Source organism: Trichomonas vaginalis, chromosome II (assembly GCF_026262505.1).
Source record: "Trichomonas vaginalis G3 chromosome II, whole genome shotgun sequence".
Classification (NCBI taxonomy): domain Eukaryota; phylum Parabasalia; order Trichomonadida; family Trichomonadidae; genus Trichomonas; species Trichomonas vaginalis.
This window is the reverse complement of record NC_067204.1, coordinates 18617566-18637537: the sequence shown is the minus strand read 5'-3', so window position 1 is coordinate 18637537 and position 19972 is coordinate 18617566. Positions and strand designations below refer to the sequence as shown.

The 19972-nt window shown below is 34.1% G+C and overlaps 9 protein-coding genes and 3 pseudogenes across 12 annotated transcripts, besides 2 other annotated features; 4 read left to right on the top strand and 8 right to left on the bottom strand.

The window, feature by feature from the left end:
• Window positions 1–12816: part of a mobile genetic element that runs on past the window's edge.
• On the top strand, window positions 352–936 carry TVAGG3_0567490 (uncharacterized protein; the record flags this gene model as incomplete). The annotated part of the gene is made up of 1 exon (XM_051238658.1): window positions 352–936. The coding sequence occupies one exon, from the start codon at window positions 352–354 to the stop codon at window positions 934–936; it is 585 nt and encodes a 194-aa protein (XP_051096482.1).
• On the top strand, window positions 2429–3325 carry TVAGG3_0567480 (organellar and viral DNA polymerase type B; the record flags this gene model as incomplete). The annotated part of the gene is made up of 1 exon (XM_051238657.1): window positions 2429–3325. One exon carries the CDS (start codon window positions 2429–2431, stop codon window positions 3323–3325), a length of 897 nt encoding a protein of 298 aa, XP_051096481.1.
• Window positions 4078–4692, top strand: TVAGG3_0567470 (organellar and viral DNA polymerase type B; the record flags this gene model as incomplete). Its single annotated transcript, XM_051238656.1, has 1 exon — window positions 4078–4692. The coding sequence occupies one exon, from the start codon at window positions 4078–4080 to the stop codon at window positions 4690–4692; it is 615 nt and encodes a 204-aa protein (XP_051096480.1).
• TVAGG3_0567460 (P-loop containing nucleoside triphosphate hydrolases family) lies at window positions 5795–6183 on the bottom strand (the record flags this gene model as incomplete). The annotated part of the gene is made up of 1 exon (XM_051238655.1): window positions 5795–6183. A coding segment is annotated over one exon (389 nt), but the record flags the coding sequence as incomplete, so codon positions are not given.
• Window positions 6220–6672, top strand: TVAGG3_0567450 (uncharacterized protein; the record flags this gene model as incomplete). The annotated part of the gene is made up of 1 exon (XM_051238654.1): window positions 6220–6672. The coding sequence occupies one exon, from the start codon at window positions 6220–6222 to the stop codon at window positions 6670–6672; it is 453 nt and encodes a 150-aa protein (XP_051096478.1).
• Window positions 6689–7108, bottom strand: TVAGG3_0567440 (protein of unknown function, DUF4108 family; the record flags this gene model as incomplete). Its single annotated transcript, XM_051238653.1, has 1 exon — window positions 6689–7108. One exon carries the CDS (start codon window positions 7106–7108, stop codon window positions 6689–6691), a length of 420 nt encoding a protein of 139 aa, XP_051096477.1.
• TVAGG3_0567430 (uncharacterized protein) lies at window positions 7147–8142 on the bottom strand (the record flags this gene model as incomplete). The annotated part of the gene is made up of 1 exon (XM_051238652.1): window positions 7147–8142. The coding sequence occupies one exon, from the start codon at window positions 8140–8142 to the stop codon at window positions 7147–7149; it is 996 nt and encodes a 331-aa protein (XP_051096476.1).
• Window positions 9298–9755, bottom strand: TVAGG3_0567420 (protein of unknown function, DUF4106 family; the record flags this gene model as incomplete). The annotated part of the gene is made up of 1 exon (XM_051238651.1): window positions 9298–9755. A coding segment is annotated over one exon (458 nt), but the record flags the coding sequence as incomplete, so codon positions are not given.
• Window positions 11196–11738, bottom strand: TVAGG3_0567410 (uncharacterized protein; the record flags this gene model as incomplete). The annotated part of the gene is made up of 1 exon (XM_051238650.1): window positions 11196–11738. A coding segment is annotated over one exon (543 nt), but the record flags the coding sequence as incomplete, so codon positions are not given.
• On the bottom strand, window positions 11771–12197 carry TVAGG3_0567400 (annotated as a pseudogene). Its single transcript has one exon. A coding segment is annotated over exon 1 (427 nt).
• A 247-nt stretch (window positions 12817–13063) lies between the features above and the next one.
• Window positions 13064–14537, bottom strand: TVAGG3_0567380 (annotated as a pseudogene). The gene has a single exon. A coding segment is annotated over exon 1 (1474 nt).
• Window positions 14538–14618: 81 nt separating this feature from the next.
• TVAGG3_0567370 lies at window positions 14619–15112 on the bottom strand (annotated as a pseudogene). Its single transcript has one exon. A coding segment is annotated over exon 1 (494 nt).
• A 3561-nt stretch (window positions 15113–18673) lies between these two features.
• Window positions 18674–19972: part of a mobile genetic element that runs on past the window's edge.

Genomic DNA, 19972 nt, shown 5'->3' with positions numbered 1-19972 from the left:
AAGAAGCTATATGGCATACCATTTTAAAACGTTTTTAAAACATTTTTTAAAACCATATATTTTTACATATATGAAATGCTTCAGGTTGAAAAACAAAGAACAAAAGTAGCAGATACAAAACCGTTAGACTATATCTTCACAAATGCCGGTAGGACTATATCAGATGAAGAAATTTCATCCCGTTCATATAGGTTTGACTATCCAATTCGTTGGCTTCAAAGTCCTTCAGATGCAAAGGCAATAGGATTTAGAAGAGTTTTGTTTTCAAATAGAACGAACGCCTTCATGTTCGCAGTATATTTTCATGGTCAGTATAAAGGTTCTGATGGTCTAATAGAAAAATTTGACGAAATGAAAATCTTTACAATTCGTTCAGACGAAAGTCTTGAGAAAACTCTAAATGACTTTCAAACTCAAATAAACAAATACTATTGGGAATTTCAAGAAAAATACCACTCTTTACTAAATGGAACATACTATCTGAAACTAGAATATAACAAGATGAACTCAACCGTTTCATTTCAAAAGATTGAAATTAACCCTCCAAGAGATACAGAGTTTTTATATTGGGGAGTAGACAAGCGTTCTTGGGCACAATTTCTTCGGTTACTAAACCAGAACGAACCATTACCACCAGATGGTCCATTTAATTTTATACTTCCACCAGCAGATTTGACAGTTTATAGAAACGTGTTTGACCCTCAAAATGTCATGTGTCATGCAAGTTTCAGTTCAAGCAACAACAGTTTTCTTTGTATCGGTAAGGACTTTTATGACTTTGCTTCTAAATTCTACGAACCACCTAGTAACAGTTTCTCTGACTTTCAAGTTTGGTTCACAACAAACGGTGTGCAGCATATTATTCCATTGTACTATGACTTTTATCTCGAATTGTCTTTCATATACAACTACGGAAAAGTGCTGAAAAAGTATTGAAAAATGAGTTTTGGTTAGATGTTTTTTTAGGTGTGCCTATGTGCCCATGTGCCTCGGTCATTTTAACTTCTCTGAAAAAGTGTGACAACACGACATTTTGACAACATCGTAGAAAACACGCAAAACTCTTGAATTTTGTATAAAAAAAGCAACCCGCGGAATTCCGGCGGTTGGTATATTCTTCACAAAATGCTTGTTTTGAGGTTAAGCCACAAACGAATGTCCGACGGTTAAGCCACAAACGGATGTCCGACGGTTAAGCCACCCAAAAATATTTTTTATTTTTATTGTACGTACTGAAAATGACAGTCGAAGCAAAAACGTTCACGAACAAATCTAATGGCGAAACATTCACAAAAGGCACTTACAACGGTATTGAAGTCTTACGTAGAGACAAGGATGGTTATATAAATGCAACAAAGATATGTCAGCAGTTTGGGAAAGACTTTAGAAGGTTGTTGGAAAATAAGTCCTGGGAAGAGTATTATACGGCATTTTGTGAAATATACCAACCCGCGGAATTCCGCGGGTTGCTTTTTATATAAAATTCATGCAGGAATTCCGGATGAAATCAAACAGGTTAGAGGAATGTATGTAGACCCAAGACTCGTAAACTATATAGCAATGTGGGCTTCTCCAAAATATTGTATAGCAGTTGGAAAAATTCTGGACTTCATAGACAAGAAAGTTCATGAGAAATTAGATGAAGAAGAACTTGAAGATACAGTAGAGAATGCAAAACCTTTGTTCGAACAAGAAGTTAGAAAAATGCATGAAAAACAAATAGAACATGAACGTGAGATATGTTCTGGTTATAGAGATTCTCCATACGAACTAGACCAATGGGAACAAGAAGATTTAAAGAGAGAATTTAGAGAATATGAACTCGCTAAAATTTCATTAGAAGCTGCAGAAGAGAGGTTAAAAGTTTGGGGTCGTTTTGTACAAAAATATTGTGAGTAAATGAACCATTTTTTTTATTGAATTCGGCAAAAATATATTTTAGGTGAAGTGGTGAGATCTCAGAACTAGTCTTGTACTGTTTTTTCAACCAAAACTCTTGAATTTTGTATAAAAAAAGCAACCGCCGGAATTCCGCGGGTTGGTATATTCTTCACAAAATGCTTGTTTTGAGGTCGAGCCATTTTTGGCCCCACCGTATTTTTCAACCAAAACTCTTGAATTCGGCAAAAATATATTTTAGGTGGAACCAGGTCACCAGGTCACCAGGTAATTTTAACTTCTCTGAAAAAGCGAGACAACACGACATTTTGACAACATCGTAGAAAACACGCAAAACTCTTGAATTTTGTGCTGAAAAAGCAACCGCCGGAATTCCGGCGGTTGGTATATTCTTCACAAAATGCTTGTTTTGAGGTCGAGCCATTTTTGGCCCCACCGTATTTTTCAACCAAAACTCTTGAATTTTGTGCTGAAATAAAAAAAGTTAGTTTTTTTAAAAAAAAATATTTTTTATTTTTATTGTAAGAACATGTTAGCAACAACAGCACCAAACTCGTTAGTCATGAACCCAACTTCAATGTTAGTAGAGATGAAAAGCTTCATTCCTTCTTCATATACTTTCGAAACAGAAATCCAGAAGATAAAGCAAGAACTTCTCCAAGGAGATCTCACCTGTAGTGCGAAAGATGAAACAAATGAACAGTATCTTTATGAAATGCAGGACCTCATCGACCATCTACCTAAACTTCCTGAAATACAACAACAAAAGCTCACTATTCCAGAATTCGATGAAATAGAAGTCAAAGCAACTGACTCAGTTGAAATTAAGAAGTTCATACGTAATGTAAACTATGAGTTTCTTGGATTTCATTGCAACCACAAAGACTGCGATATGGTATATTTCATGGACATATATAAATCGGAGGAGTTTAAGACCTACGACAACTTTGTTTCGTTAGTTGCTGAGTGTGTCTTGCAGATAAGAGGTGAGGATAGAAGAGGTAAAGTATGGAACGGACAAATAAAACCAGCAGCCTTTGAGTTAAAGAAAACCATTTACGCCTTAGTCATACTTGCAGGTAAGGTTTCAGAATATAACGCAAAAATGAACCCACAATGTTCTAAATGTAAAGCAGCAACAAGGAAATATAACTACTCCGTCAAAGAGATAGAACGTATGAGAAAAGACTATGCTGACTTAAAGAAAGAAGCAGAGAAACCAGCAGAGGATAAAATGGACATGTTGACATTTCTGAACAAAAACTATCCAACAGCTGACGATTTCCTTCTTTCAGATGTCAAGAAGAAATATAAAGAAACCTTCGGCATTGTTAAAACATTCGATGTACTGACAGAAGAAATAGAAGCTACAAAACTGTTTAGGATTTCAAATATACATCGTACATACCATGTAAAACGCTTATGAAACTTTATGGTAGAAATATATTTTTGCCTGATTTACACTCATGTTTGACAAAACATTTACGAAGAAGTCTATTTCCTGTGTTGTTGTCAAAATGTCGTGTTGTCAGTAATTTTAAGAGAAGTTCATTTGACCTGGTGACCTGGTGACCTGGTTCCACCTAAAATATATTTTTTGTCTGATTTACGCTCATTGACGATGAAGTCTCAACAAAACATATACGATGAAATCTATTTCCTGTGTTGTTGTCAAAATGTCTTGTTGTCAGTAATTTTAAGAGAAGTTCATTTGACCGAGGCACATAGGCACATAGGCACACCTAAATATATTTTTGCTGGAAAAATGACCAAATTTCATGATATAACTGTATTTTTTTTACGAAGAGAACTTTTGCACTTCGTCAAAAAAATGACGTTTACCATATACTACGCTTATGAAAATCGTGAAATTTTTACGAAGTGAACTTTTGCACTTCGTCAAAAAAATAGCGTTTACCATATACTACGCTTATGAAAATCGTGAAATTTTTACGAAGAGAACTTTTGCACTTCGTCAAAAAAATGACGTTTACCATATACTACGCTTATGAAAATCGTGAAATTTTTACGAAGTGAACTTTAACACTTCGTAAAAAAAATAGCGTTTACCATATACTACGCTTATGAAAATCGTGAATTTCCTCAAGATAGAAAAAATAAAAAACTAACGCTAGTTTTTTTAAAATATTTTTTTTATTTTGTATGTAAGAACAGGAAATGACAAACATTGAGTTTGAAACAGTTAAAAAGATAGACAATGAGACCAAAGTGGTTAGAATTGGTGATTTAAACGTAAGATACTCAAAGAAATACAACAAATATTCTTTGTCAGACATTTTAACACTATCTGAAAAGAAAACATCCCACGACTGGGTTAGAAATGCTTCTACTCAGAAAATTTTGACAAAAAATCCTGAGCTTATGATATCGGTAAGATTCTATGGAACAAGAACATATCTTATAGACAAAAGTCTTATACCAATAGTTTTGTTCTGGATTGACCCAGTTGTTGGATATAATTTCATAACATATGGTTCATTCGATACGGAACGTTGCAGTGAAGGCTTACTTTATATCGTTCAGAAACCGAAGGACTTCAATACAAAGAGATATAAGATAGGAAGAACATTTAATATAACTCAAAGATATGACAGTATAGTCAATAGAGTTAAGGTTGCGTTTGTTAACGATATGAGAGCTGCTGAAACAGAACTGCTTGAAAAGTTTGAGAAAATGTATGGTGCTCCCACGAAAGGTAAAGAAACGTTTGAAGTAGATGAGATAGCTAAAGCTATAAAATTATTTGACGAAGTTGCTGAAAAATACATGTAAAGCGTTTATTTTTCAAGCTTGACACCAAAGATGGCTCAGGTAGCTCTATAAGGTAAATTGTCTTGTCCGAGTCCTTCTGGCATTCCGAGTCCTTCCTTCCAACAGGAAAAGTCCTTCCTTCCAACAGGAAAAGTTTTTCTTTCCAACAGGAAAAGTTTTTCTTTCCAACAGGAAAAGTTTTTCTTTCCAACAGGAAAAGTCCTTCCTTCCAACAGGAAGAACTCTTCCTTCCAACAGGAAAAATTTTTCTTTCCAACAGGAAAAGTTTTTCTTTCCGACAGGAAAAATTTTTTCTTTTGTCCGTCGTAAACCATTCAAATTTTCGAAAATTGAGAACTTTTTGGCCGACCTTCAGGAAAAGTTCTTCCTTCCAACAGGAAAAATTTTTCTTTCCAACAGGAAAAGTCCTTCCTTCCAACAGGAAAAATTTTTCTTTCCAACAGGAAAATCCTTCCAACTGAAGAACTCTTCCTTCCGACAGGAAAAAATTTCTTGACAACTGGAAGAACTCTTCCTTCCGACAGGAACAAACGGATGGCTGACGTACCACCAACCGAGTCCATTCCAAAGCCAGAAGAACCGACAGCCCAGCACCACAACAGACAAGACCAAACACTTACATTTTTTACGCTTGACTTTTTACAATTTGAACTTTGTTCGCGTAATATGAATTCTGAAAGAAGTATGAGTCTTGTATGACTTTGTACTTCTCCATAGTTCATGTCTGTCAAACTTACCTGCCATGACTCTTTCAAGTTCCATGAAATCGTCTTCGGACAATCCGGGGAAAGTACAATGTCAGTAAGTATTCTCTTTACATCCTTACTTAAACTCTTGGCTGTCTGTACACAAATGACAACAGAGATGTTAAAGTCTGAGCTTCTTAAGAATTCGACACATGTCTTGTTCTCTATTCTTTAACAAAGGATGAGAGGCGAAATCATCTAAGATAAGAAGACATCTGTGAGGGTAAGTCTTCCAATCGTAAGATTGCAATTTCTTCGAAATGTATTCTATCTCTTTCTGTTTGTTTCTGAAGTGTTTCTTCTCTAATATTCTCTGCATTTCCTCATTTGGGTCTTTAAACTTCGAATTGACATACTCATTTATAGCATTGTACTTCAAAACTCTTCTTTGGTACTTCTTTATCCAATCCAACAACTCAGAGTCTTTTATACATACTAGTTTTGACTTTTTTATAATATCTTTGAACGAATTGACGGTTTGGTCAAATTGACCCGAAGTACTACAAATGACTACTAACTCATAGAATGGGTTCTTCTCATCTAGTTCTTGTTGTTGTGCAGCCATTTTAAGATAAGTGAAAGTCTTACCCGACCCAGGTGGTGCAATTAGACCTGTTATACCATTCTGAGCAAATAAGAACTTGTCATGTATGGGTTTTATCTGAGCATTTTCCAACTTCCTCTTGTTCTTATTTAAAACATTCTCAAATTTTTTGTCAATGTCAGCAAACTTTTTTTCTAACATATTTTTAGAAAAATTAAAATTTTTATCTTTTAGAAAATGTCTAGCGATTTCGCTATCTATATTCGAGACAAGCTTTTCGACAGCAAAACATCTGTCGACCATAAAATCTTACATAGTGTAAACAAGAAAGGTGAATTTGTTCTAAAGTTCTGTTTCTGGGAATATGACAAGAACCATAAAACATTAAGCAGAGAAGTCTTAAAATTTGTCAATGACAGACTTGTTGACAAAGATGACGCCTCTTGGAGAGATGAAGTCCAACAAAACTTCTTAGAATGCAAAGAAGACACATGCACTGTTCTTGAAGATGAAATAGAAAACAGAATAGAAGAGCTATTAAAGGACAAAGAACTTTTACATAAATATGGTTGCGCCAAATTTGACATAACTCCACCAGAAAAGAAGAAGAGAGAAAAGAAAGAAAAGAAAGTAGAAGAAGAGAAGAAAGAACCTGAACCAGTTCCAGAGAAAAAGAAATTTGACATGTAAAAATAAAATTTTATTTTTAGAACATTTCTGGGTCAATGTCAATGTTCTCTTCCTCTTTAGGAGTAAACACTGGCTTAGACTCTAAAATCTTTTTACCCAATTTACCTTGAACTTCTACAACTTTAGACTCATAATATTCATAGTCGTCTGCTTTCTTTGGTTCATAAGGTATAACAAGTTTGTATGCTTTGCCTTCTTTAAGGTTTGAGAACCTTCTGTCAAAACTTTCTTTGACTGTTAACAAACCTTCTATGTCTAAGTCTTCAAATTTCGCACCATTTTTAGTCACAATAGCAAACTTAACCGGTTCGATGTTCCAAACTTTGTCATATGTAGACTTTTCAAAATGGTAGAAGTAAACATTCAAATATGTGAATGGGTCTAGTTCTTCTTTAAGTCCTGACATGTACTTGTTTACTGAGATGAATTTTGCCATCTTTTCTATCGGATAAAAAAAATATTTTTTTTTAAAATTTACTCAGAAAAATTTTTCTTTGTATATACACCATTCTGTACGTCTAAAAGACTTTTGACATTTGCCAAGAATGTTCGTTTAGACGCTGTCATATAACCATACTCTTGACAATACTGTTTATACGAATCGTACAATGACCTTTCATCTAAACACTCAAAGTCAGTTTCATCTATGAACAGTTCATATACACTCTTGTTTGCTTCTAACAATGTTTGTCTCTCTTCGGTATGTGGAATTTGTCTTGGATTGAACTTAGAAATATCTAATGTCATGAAATATGAGAACAAGTGGTTGTAAAAGTCAGATGTCAAAGTTTCTGCTAAGTCGTCAAAATATTCTGTATCTTGCATATGAGAATCTGACGTTCTGACAACTACATATCTTCTGTCAGAACTTTCTAACTTCATCGGAACAGCATTGTTTGAAACCATGACGAAGTTTGCAACATTTTCACAAACTCTTTGGTCTTTATATTTTCTTTCAACAACTCCAACTTTGTCTGTTATAAGACTCTTCAAAGCATCTGAGTTCAAAACTTTTGTTGTATCTATACTTTGAAGTTCGTTACATACTATAAGTTTCATATTCTCTATTGAAGAGTTAAATTTACCGCAGATGTTTTCTAAGTTTGTCATATTAGGGTTCGAATAGCCCTCTAACAGTTTGCATAAGATATCTGTAAAGAAAGTGTTCTTACCTGTTCCTTGTTTTCCAATTATGATGAGAGCAGTTTCATTTTTAGCACTTGGATGTTGTAAGATGTTTGCAAACCAACATAAGATATACTCATAGACTCTTTCGTTTCCATTGCATATAATTTCTTTGACATGGTCTAACCAAGCTTCTATAACATTTTCTTTCCATTCTACTTGTTCGTATTTATATCCAGTGAAGATAGAATAGAAGTTTGGAGAAGGTGTATAAAACTTTATACCACGAACTGAAAAATCTTCTAACTTTGACAATAAGATATCCCAAGCATCTAACATCTTCATACCAACTTGTACGACTTTTATTTTCTTAAGTTTCTGTCTACATTCTTGTTCTGAAACTATTGTCGCTCTTGGTTTGTTAAAGACAACATCCCATTCTTTCATGACATAACATTCTGGGGCAGAGTCGACATAAATGACTAAACGTTTCAAATTCTCGACTGCTTTGTTATAGTCTCTAAATGGACACATATTTCTGAAGCTTGGAAGTCATAAAAATCTGAAACATCTATTCTGTACATTTTTATAAAAATAAAAAAAATATTTTTTTTATTCTTGACTTTTGTTGCATTTGTTCCATTTGTTGCATTTGTTGTTCTTGAGCTATTTGTTGTTGAAGTTGTTCTTGTAGTACAATACTTTCACCAGTTGCATCTTCCAATTCGAAACTTTCTGCCGTCATTGACAAATACATAGGACATAAAAGTTTTACAGGAACAAAGTTTGCGTCAACTAAGGTTAAGTTTATGTTTGCTAAAGTGTTTGAGTTTACTAAAGCTGAAAACTCTGCATTCGAATGAACAATAGGCAAACCAGCAGAGAATGTGTTGTTTATACGCATGAGTATCTTTTGGTCATAGTAGTTTCTGTCGACATTCGAATAGCACTTTGAACCTAAGTTTGAAACAATATATAAAATAGGTGTACTTAAAGTCAATGGAATAGATAGACCTTGTATGACACCTTTTCCTGTTATAGGAAACTGTTGGTAGTAAAAACCAGATATAAGTTTTGTATTATAGCTCATATTGTTTATAGTAAACTCAGTCGGACATCCAAACATAATGAAACCTGCTCTAGTTGCAGCACATGTTACATCCGTCCTTAAAGTATTAAATAAGTCAACAAAACCTGTTGGTGGTATATCTGAGTAAGTATCTTCAAAGAAGTATTTTTTACCATTCACAACAACAAAGTCTTCTGGTGTCAAAAGAGCAAAACAGGCTTTAGTCGTCATTGTGTTTAAGGTTAGTTTACAATATCGTCCTTGAGGACTTTGTAAGTTTGTTGTTATAGAATTATATGACTCAGGGTTTTTAGTCGTAATAGTATAAACCACTATGTCTTCTGCCATTTACTTAGCAACTAAATTTTAATGAAATGTTGTGGTCGTCAAATATTTTTATAACGTCTGGGAAACTATATTTTAAGTTCAACGTCTCACCTCCTTTCATAACGTATATCTTGTCAATGACATTATATGAAACACCACAGCAAGCAATGTCGGGTTCTATTTCTTTGATGTTTATATCGTCTGCCTCTGTCAAAAGTTTCAATAGTTCTTTCAAAACTTCATGAGGTGCAATGACATATGAGTTCACTTTTACAGGGTTGTGTTCGACCAAGTTTAACATTATACCTAAAGCTTGACAAATCTTCTCCTGAGTTTTAAGTTTGTCTTTAAGTTGTTGGTAGTCATTTCGAATATCTGCAACAGAACTTAAGTCTCTGCTAACTTCAGGATATGTTGGTTGTTCTTTTACAGGAACAATTGTTATACCATCTTCGTCCTCGTATGGTTTCCCCACTTCAACATCTCTTTCTTTGACATTGACAACAACACTTTGAGTGTTTGTTTGAGTTGGTGAATTTAACTTCACATCTGCCACCGCCATTAAACCTTTTGAAACACTTACGCTTCTATTTTTCGGAAATGACATTTTACTTAGAATAAAAAGATGGACGTATTTGAGTATCTCTTCGAATTGAAGCAAAACAAAGTTTACACACACAAACAATACAAATACATTGACAGAATAGTTCTTTACACAAACAATGGAAAATGTTATAGAATAGCAGTCTTTGCTGAACCAAAATATTTTCATAAAGCAAAGAAAGTTGGTATAACTGAAATGGTGAAAGTTCTTGAAGCAGACAAAAATATAACAACAAAACTTACAGATATTTCTAAAGGTAAGTTTATCTTACAATTTTATGTCAAAACTGGCGTACTGTCAATATTTGACGGAGAGAAGTCAGTTCAAGAACAACTTACTGACCTGCTGCCAAAATCTGCTCGATGGAAGCTGTCGTTATGCCAATCTGAGGAGCCCCAGCAGGTTTCATCGAACGAATCTTCAAAAGAGCATCTTCCGTGAAAAGTGCTATTGGTTTTGTAAACTTCTTTGCTTTCAATTCATCTGGACCGTCTCTGTCACCAGTATATTGTATTTGAACTGTACCAACAGTTGAAATACCACCCATAAAGTCTTCTGAGTCAGCAAATGGAATGCCAAGCCAAAAGTTTGAACGGTCTCCATTTGTATATTGAGTTTTTTGACCTCCTGCATGAGTCCATACTTTCACATATGGCATAATAGAACTTTGCATTTCAGGGTTAATGGTTGTTGTGAAGTTGTTGTTAAAGTTCATAGCATCTAATGTCAAGTTGTATGACCTCATATCCTCAACTGTAGAATATTCTTCTCTTGGATAATATTTGCCATCTATGTTTATATGATATTTAATACCGGGGTTGTAGAAACAAGAATAGTCATTTATAGTTCGTCTGAACAGTACAAACATAGTATCTGCATGTTTCATTGCAGTTGTTAAAGCAATATCTGTTCTTGCACCTGGGTCAGCACTTTGGTTTCCAACTTCACCTGCAAAGTCTTTGACAGATATTTGGTGTATAGGGAACATAAGTGGAACTGCAATATATTTGGCAGCTAAAGCATTTGAAATATCTGGGTCCAACATATAGACTGCAAGTCTGCTTTCTATTCTCTTGCATTCAAACTTTTCGCATGTGAACTTAACTGGGTCCCAAGCATCTCCAGCAGCATTGAAATAATAGTTTACTTCAGTGTTGAGGTTTGAGAAACCAAAGTCTAAGTCAACTTTGTCTTTGCAAAAGTCGGCGAATGACGTTTTATTTGTTCCACTACTTCTGTAAGAGTGAATGGGTCTTGTGTTGGTGCAATGACTAAGTTATTTTTGCTTGGAGTAAGTTCGATAGAAATTTTTCCTGCCCAGTTTGGCAAGTATCTTAAAAACCTGAAGATGAGGAAAGATGACAAAGGGACTCTAAGTTTCAGTTTTACTTTGGTTACTGCTGCTGCAGTTTGTCCAGAAAGGTTAACATAAACTCCTGGAACGTTAGGGTCAAGTCTTCTTATTTTCTCAATGGTGGCGTACTGGTCTGTTTGTTCTCTAGCTTGTGGTTGTACTGAGTTTCTCAAAGCGAACCATTCATAGTTTGCCCATGTTACTGTTTGAACTAAGTCAGAGTTAGAATATATCTTATATCCCATAAAAACTTCTGGAGCATATTGGTATCCGACATAGAAAATTCCATTGCAACCTTTCTTGTCAGACAACTTGGCAGAAGGTTTTATTTCAATGTCTTGTTCCACGTATAAGAATGAGTTGTCAATAGAAATTATATGAAACCTGTCGCAAGCAATATCTACTGTTGTTGAAGAACCTTCACCAAACTCACCTACATTTCCATAAGAAACAGCAGTTGTATATTCGTAAGTTCCAGGAACTATTTCTGACCTTCTAATGGCATTGTCGCATTCGTTATACCATTCGGAAACATTTCCATTCATGGCATCCAAAACTGTTGGCGTTATATTCTGAGCGGCGTACATTTCATATGTGTAAAAATATAGAATAGTTGGATTTATATGTCATAATAGAACCCACGTGGACCAAGCTTTACTTTCTTCCTGACTGAGTTTTTAACTCTTCTTTTTCCTTCATTGCCACTACTTTCACTAGATGAAGTTACTTCTTCACTACTTTCACTTTGTTCTACTCTTCTCTTCTTCTTTGGTGTCGCTTTTTGTAACTTGCCCTCTGCTTCAAGTTGTTGCATCTTTGCCTCATGTTCATCTAGTATGTTGCAAATTTCCCATGTCCTTTTTGCCTTTGAGCTCTGGTCGCCCACCTCAGGTAACCTATATCCTAGAAAGAGTTTGTCATAGTTTGTATTTGAGTCTTCGCGTATTGTTTGCATGACTCTTTCCTGAGTTTCCGGTTCAAGCTCTTCAAACAGAGCTTGTCCATATGGAATAAGCTCGTTTCCAAATATATGTTTTTGTAGCCATTCTGGTTTTCTTTCCATGTTACCAACAATATCTTTTGTGAATGGGAAAGCTTTTACCCAAAGTTTCAGTCTTGCGTCATTTATTTCTGTAGTTGGTTTTATTTTGTCAAGGAACATGTTTTTCAATACTAACATTTCATTTGGTACTGTCCATTTGAGTTTTCTTAAATATTCATCCCTTCTCGTTCATTGTCTGCAAAGTAAGTTTTTATGACATTTTGTAAACTTTCGTTTGCAAGGTCATGTACAATAGGTTCTCTTCCTTCTGTCTCCCTAACTTTCTTTCTAAACTCTTCACCAAATATACCATCTCTATGGTTCTGTGTAGTTCTTTGAGATAAATGTTCTAGAACGTCAGGTGTTATATTTCCATCAGCCATGTTCATTTCATACTGGTCCAAAATATCTGCATGTTTCATATCTTTCAATGGCATTAAAGCCGCGCTTAAAATACCAGCTATATCTGGTTCACCATTGACTTCCATTGCGTCTACAACTTCTTGGAATTGTGGTTGTAAGTTTATGAACCACCTATCCGGATTTGCTTTATGACCCCATCTCATTGTAGTTCCATAGTCTGCAGAAACAAAAGTAGGTTTGTTTCCATCTTGGTTAGGTTCTGAATGAACTTTAAACAATGTTTCATTTCTATATGTTTTGTTGAAATTTAACCTTTTATTTTCACCGAGTTCATCCAAAGATTGAACGTTAAATGCTCGTAAGTAAAAAGGGTTGTTGTATTTGTGTACATTTTCTTTCAGTACTTCCATTCTATGCTGAATATTTTCATCTGGTGTTGGAGTCTTTTGTATGTCGGCAAACATTTTTCGATATTCTTCTACTATGTCAGCCGAATTTTTTTTAGACTCTTGGAAAGATTCCATATTCTCCGCATACTCTTGTTGAGGGTCAAGATTTTTCGGCTGTTCCAAATCTTCATCTAGTTCTGTGAAGTTAGTTTCCAAAGGAAGGACTTGTTCGTTTCCTTCAGGCTCTTCTAGCTGTTGTTGCTGAACTATTTCTTCCATGTCTGGTTGTATCTGAACTTCTTCCTGTGGAGTTTCTTGTACCTCATCTGCTGGCATTTCATATATTCCGAGACCGTTTTTAACAAGTTCCCTTTCTAAGTCATCCGGACTCATAAACCTTTCTTCTTTCGTTCCGTCTCTATTTTTTACGCGTTTCATGACGGGAGTTGAATTGTCATTTAGCTCTGACATCAAATATCTCGGAGTAAATTCGTTCATGTCATTTGGATGATATGCTATTAAATCATATCCCTTAGCGAGCTTGTATTTTCCAGGTTTGAAATTATATCCCATTTGGTGCTGAACCATAAAGCTAAATAGGTTCGGGTCAGTATTTCCTCCCTTGAACTTTCTAATAGCTTCTTTATATCTGTCACTAAAGTCAATACTATCTGGGTAACCATAGTCTTCCTTAAGCCTTTTTAAGAATTCTTGGTTTCCTTGTTCTGTTTGTGGTTGCTGTGCTGGTTGTTGTTGTGCAGGGTTTTGAACTGTTGGTTGTTGTGCTGGTTGTGGAGGTGGTTGTTGTGCAGTGTTTTGAACTGTTGGTTGTTGTGCTGGTTGTGGTTGTTGTTGTGTTGGTTTTGGTGCATGCCTGTGTCTGTGTCCATTTGACGATGTAAATGTTTTAGGTAGTCCTGGTGCAGGTGCTTCTCTTGGAGGGTTTGGTGGTATATAAATTCCAACAGCTGGTATATATGTTCCACCAGCTGGTATATAAGTTCCACCAGCTGGCACATATGTTCCATCTGCAGCATAGTGTCCTATCTGACTTTTCGTTTTTAAGAAAGCATTTACTAGGTCTGTTTTGGTCTGTTGTAACTCTTTTTCTTGACTTTTCACAACAGTTGCTCTAACGGCGTCATAGGCACTTTGAACTGCCTGTCTCGTTGCTGCATCTGTTATTTTCGTCATATTTTGTGCTACTTCTTTTAACTCTTTGTCGAAACCTTCAGACTTCAGTTTCTTTCCAGATGAGAAGTCGTTCACTTGTTTCACCTTACTATGAAGAGCTTCGAAGGCGTTCTTAAAGTCAGCATTTGTTAAAGCTTCATTTGAACTGTCTTCATCCGCTTGTATTTTTGTCCTTATTGACCCTATAAGCTGAGCTGCTTTAGCGTTGGCTTGGGCATCTAACCAGTCATTGTTAGCTTTTATATATTCTGCGCTTTTCATTGCCTTTTGCATGGCTGCGTCGTCATTTTTACTTTCTTGTGCTAAGTTTTATACTGTACGGTTTGGTTTTGCAACTGTAAAAGTTTTTCTGCCTTTACATTTGCTTCAACTTCTTTTTTATACTCATCGCTATCCATATATGTCTTCAGGGCTTTTTGTTTTATCTCTTCATCTTTCAGTACTTTATATTGAGTAGTATGGTTTTTCAAATTTATGACATCTTGTTCCATTTTTGCTACTTCTGCTGCTTTTTCTGACACTTTTTTCGCATATTCTCTGTACTTAGTTCTTTCAGTTGTTCTTCTTTCTTCTTTTTCTCTACGTTTAACTCATTGAGTTTCTTTGTGTGTCTGTCATATTCTAGTTTCTTTTCGTTTTCACTTATTTGCTTCTGTATGTCTATGTTTGACTTTTTGACATCTGATATTTGATTTTTGAGTGAACTCAAATTCATTTGACTTTGAGGGTTATATGCTGTTCCGTCTGCAGCTCCACCATAGCCTGCCATTTTTGCTAAAAGTGCCGCTCTTAAACCTCCACTCTGTGCACCAAAAACTCTGTTTAAAAGCATAGGATTGCTTGACATTTGTTGCAACATAGTGGGGTCATTCAGCATTTGTTGTTGCAACTGTTGTTGTGGTGTTAGTTTTACTATTGGATGTTTCAATGCTCTCTTCCTCTTACGTAAATTCTTACGTAGCTTACGTGGCATTTTAAGTAAAGTAAAAAAGAGGCTTTTGACAGATGTTTATATGACACTTTTTGTTCAGCTCAAAAAACTATCCGGTCAAAGTGTTGTCAGTTTTGTAAAATAACCGTCCTCTCTCATTCTATAAGGGGGAAAGGCTTCTCAAAGTATACTTCCTTGGAACGCCTGTAACTTTTCCTGTAGCGACGATAGACCCTTGCTTGTCCGGACAAAGTTATACTATTTTGAGCGCTCTACAAAAAAGTCACCGGCTGGTCGGCTGGGGTTCGGTCCTCCTCTTGGGTCTTGGGCAAAATTTCTTAGGGCTAGAAGGGGCGCAGCCCCTGGAAGCCCCTCATACCTGACCTTATTCCTACAATTCCTATATTACCATTAATAAAAAGAATATATTTTATAATAGTTTCATTTCGAACATGTTAAAATTTATCTGCATTTCGAAAAATTTTATTATAAATGATAATATAATTTATTAAATTAATATATAACTTATGAATTTTTATTTTTTGTATGAAATAAAATTTAGTATTAATAAAGTTATAAAATAAATCGGTGCATGTTAGATGTAAATAAGATATAAAAAGGTGTTTATGAATACTTTAGTAGAACTTCTACTGGTAGAGTTTATACTGGCAGAACTTCTACTGGTAGAGTTTATACTGGCAGAACTTCTACTGTTTCCCTCAAAATTGAATACTTTAGCAGAACTTCTACTGGTAGAGTTTATACTGGCAGAACTTCTACTGGTAGAGTTTATACTGGTAGAACTTCTACTGGCAGAACTTCTACTGGTAGAGTTTATACTGGCAGAACTTCTACTAGTAAAGTTTCTACTGGTAGAACTTCTACTGGCAGAATTTCTACTGGTTATATATGGTGTCAATTTTTTAAAAAATTTTGAATTCAATGAGTTATATCAAAAATAAAATTCTTGAATAGAGTAAAAAAATTTAAATAATTTATTTAAATATTTTCTTCTGACATTTTTGAATAATTTATTTTTTTAATTCGTAAGAAAATGAGTGGATCAAGATTCGTAACCGTCAATCAATTAATGGATGCTCTTTCACCAATTCTTGAAAATGTTAAACAAGTAGATGTTTATTTCGATGATTATGTAGAAAGTTTATATTATAAAGGTAAACATAATATTAAACCCATTGCTTTTGCATTTGATAATAAATTAATTGAAAATGCAAAAATTTGGGAATTAATTCCAGATATTGAATTTATAACAAATATTAAGGATAAATGGTTCAAACGAATTCCAACCACAAAAGTTCTTTGTAAATTAATGATCAAAACCGAGGCCAAAGAATTTCATGAATTTACATATCATCCAAATAAAGTTTCAGAACTAGAAAATGAAAAACTTCAGAAAAAATTAAACGATAGACTTTCAAATGATCGTATTGAAAAAATAAATAAACTAGCAGAAGTTGCATTTAATAATGAAATATTTGATGAATATAACCTTGAACTCAGTGATGGACTTTAAGTGGGCACTTTGGCCTTGGGCTTTAAGGACCCGGGCTCAACGAGTCATGATTTATGATATCAATTATTTGATTCATTCTTTCTTCAATAATTTCTATTCTTTTTGTTAAATCATCTATTTTCATTAATGAGGTGATTCTTGATTGAGGAATAGATTTCAAACTAACAACACCTTTTATTTTTGAAATTTTGAAACCATCAACTTTAAACATTTTATTCAATTTACATGTTGTCAATTCTTCAAATAATTTTTTATTATTAGCATAATAGTCATTAAATTCTTCAACAGATGAAAAAATTTTTATTTCAGTAATGGGTTTAACAATGTTTATTTTTTGTTGAACATCTTCACTTTCATTTATTTCTTCCTTCTCTGTTTCATTTATTTTTAAAATTGGTTTCATTTATCATTAAATAAAAATTAGAATATAAGTGATGAAATATATTTTTTAATTAATATTAAATCAGAAATGGCGGCAGGATTCTTTAAAAAATTATGGGAAGGAATTAAGAAAGCTGCGTTGGGTTCATCAAAAGTAATTAAACCCATTGCAAACTTTTTGGCACCAGTAGCGAAAACGGCAGGAACTATCATAGGTGGAGTATTAGGTGCTAAAGCAGGTAATCCGCGATGGGAGCACAAGCAGGTAACGCAGTTGGTGGAATAGCTGAAGGAATACTTAATAAAATAGGAGGAATAGTGGAAAAATAAATAAATATTATTTTTATCTTAGTATCGGTTGAAGTCTTTGATAAACTTTTTCTCCTTTATTTAATATTTCTCTTATTGGAGCTTTTGGTGTTATTGATTCAGCAACGTCACTAATTGCTTCTTTATTCTTAAATATCCAATTTGCTCCTTTCTTCATTGTTTCCCAAACTTTATGCGCTCCTCTTTTTACTTTATCCCATAATTTTTAAAGAATCCTGCAGCCATAGTTGATTATTTCATTAAAATTAAAAATTCATTTTCATCTTTTAATTTTGATTTTTTTATTTATAATAAATGACGACTAACTATTTGGTGCCAAACACTAAACCGATTAATGGAAATGTATTTCATTCATTCGAAAAGATAAATGAAATATTCGCAAAGAATGACGGTAGAAGATATTATAGAGAACTTGAAAGTTCATGCTATGACTCTGATGCTCCATATTTTGATGATAAACAAACTCATTTAAGAATTACAAATCCGGCTCATGATGTGAACCAATTAGGTGACACATATATTAAACGCAAAGTTAAAGCAACTCTAGTTTCAAATAAAGCTTTCACATGTGATGCCGCTTTTAAATGCATGCGTTTATTCGTTGGTTACAAATCATCAAATCAAAGCTTTAAACAATTAGAAGTAGAAACCGAAAGAGGTGATGCCGGTTATCTTCAGATGGATTGCGCCCGTGAATCTTTCGCATTTGCAACATATAAACCAAAATCAGAAAGGAAAGTTAAAAAGTTTGTTCATTCGTTATATAATAATGTTCAAAAATATGATAACTCAGTATGTGGTAAATATATTGACCCTTCAGAAGTTTTCAAGAAGCAAATGAAGAAGTTGATGTCACTTTTGATATGATTATTCCGGTAAATGATTTGTTAGCATTTCAGGCGTTCGATGATTATCCTAAATCATTTGGTGATATCATTCTTAAATATTATGTTTTCAGGGATACTTTAGTATTTTGTCAGGTTGACCCGTTAAGAGTTGCTGATTTACAAAATTACGTTTATGAAAAGATAACTGATGAAAATTATGAAAAGATTATGAATCATGTTTATAAATATGATCGCAAATTCCAACAAATCGGACTTCCTGCCAAATTAATTACAAGCTTAGCCGCTACATCTGCTGACGCAACAGTTGATGACGTTATTATTTCATGCACAAAGATGGAAGTTTTAGAGGATAAATGCATTACACCAGGATACGGTTTAATTGAAGAATCAGTTAAAGCAATACCACGTTTATTCAGTAAGGAAGATCCATTCATGATTCCAGCTCAACATATTGACGTTCGTTCACTAAATGGAGGTTGCATCACTCCTGAAGGTATCAGCTCAGATTTCTCATACGCTCTTCATAATGTTACAGATGTTGTGTTAACATTTCCGAAGAATGCAATGCAAAGAACGTTTTAGAAAATCCAATGCTTCGAGGTCTTCAGGTCACTATAGATTCCAGAAACTTCCCCGATCAAGCGATGACCACAGTGGGTGACATATTCTTTACACGTATGCTTCAAGCTTCTGATTTAGATGGAGTGAATGAATGCACAGAAGAATACGAGGACTCATTAACTAGACCACTGAATGAGATGATGGCACGCCATTAGCTAGAACATGGAAAGACCAAACTTCATTCTTATGCACTATTCCAGTTCAACGTGATGGAGCGGGTATATTCTTTGATGGATTAGAAACTTTCAACTCACAAGTTACAGTACAAGTGAAAGCTTATCCAATCATTCAGGGTGAAAATGACACTTACTGTTCAAAGGTGACAAATCCTCCTCAGGTTTGGTTTACTAGGACTACATATTGGACATGGACACCGGATGAAGGTTTGAAATATCATCCAACAGGTACACCACCACAGTATAGAAGTTCATATGATCAAATATTGATGAATAGAAATGTTTAAAATTATAAATTTATTTTTGATTAAATGGATTTAAATTCTGAAGAATTAACAGGAGTATATAATACATACATAGATGATATGATTAATGAAGCATTGAGTGATAATAGAAATGCTCTATCTAAGGAAAAATTAATGAAAATTCCATATTCTGAATGTTACTTAAATTCAATCACTGCAGCAATTGGTAAACAAAATAAAGGTAAAACATTAACGATATTAAAACAAATTATCATTATTGCTAACACTTCCCTATTCATGTGTTAATTTATATCAACCGTTCAGGTTCACCTTCAGATGATACATTTGAATCTTTAAAGCATTTAATCAAAATTCCAATTATTTATTTATCACAAGAAGAAGCAGAAGATTATTTAAAAAACTTTTTAATGTATAAAGAATTATATAATACAATCAAGAAGCAAGGATTAGAGGATAAAATTATTGATAAACAAAGGGATGAATTATTTGAAACACTTTCTATTTCAAATTTTGATAAAGAATTTTTGCATTCACTAATTTTTCTAGATGATGCCGTGAAATCAAAACTAATAACTAATGAGAAATCATATTTTAATCAATTATTAACTCAATGTCGACACATTCAGTGTTCATTCTTTATGGCTGTTCAATACTTTAAAGCATTAAGCACAAACATTAAATCAAACCTGTCCACCCTTTTCATTTTCAGTGGTTTAGTCGTCAACAGTTGAACGTTATGCTTTATC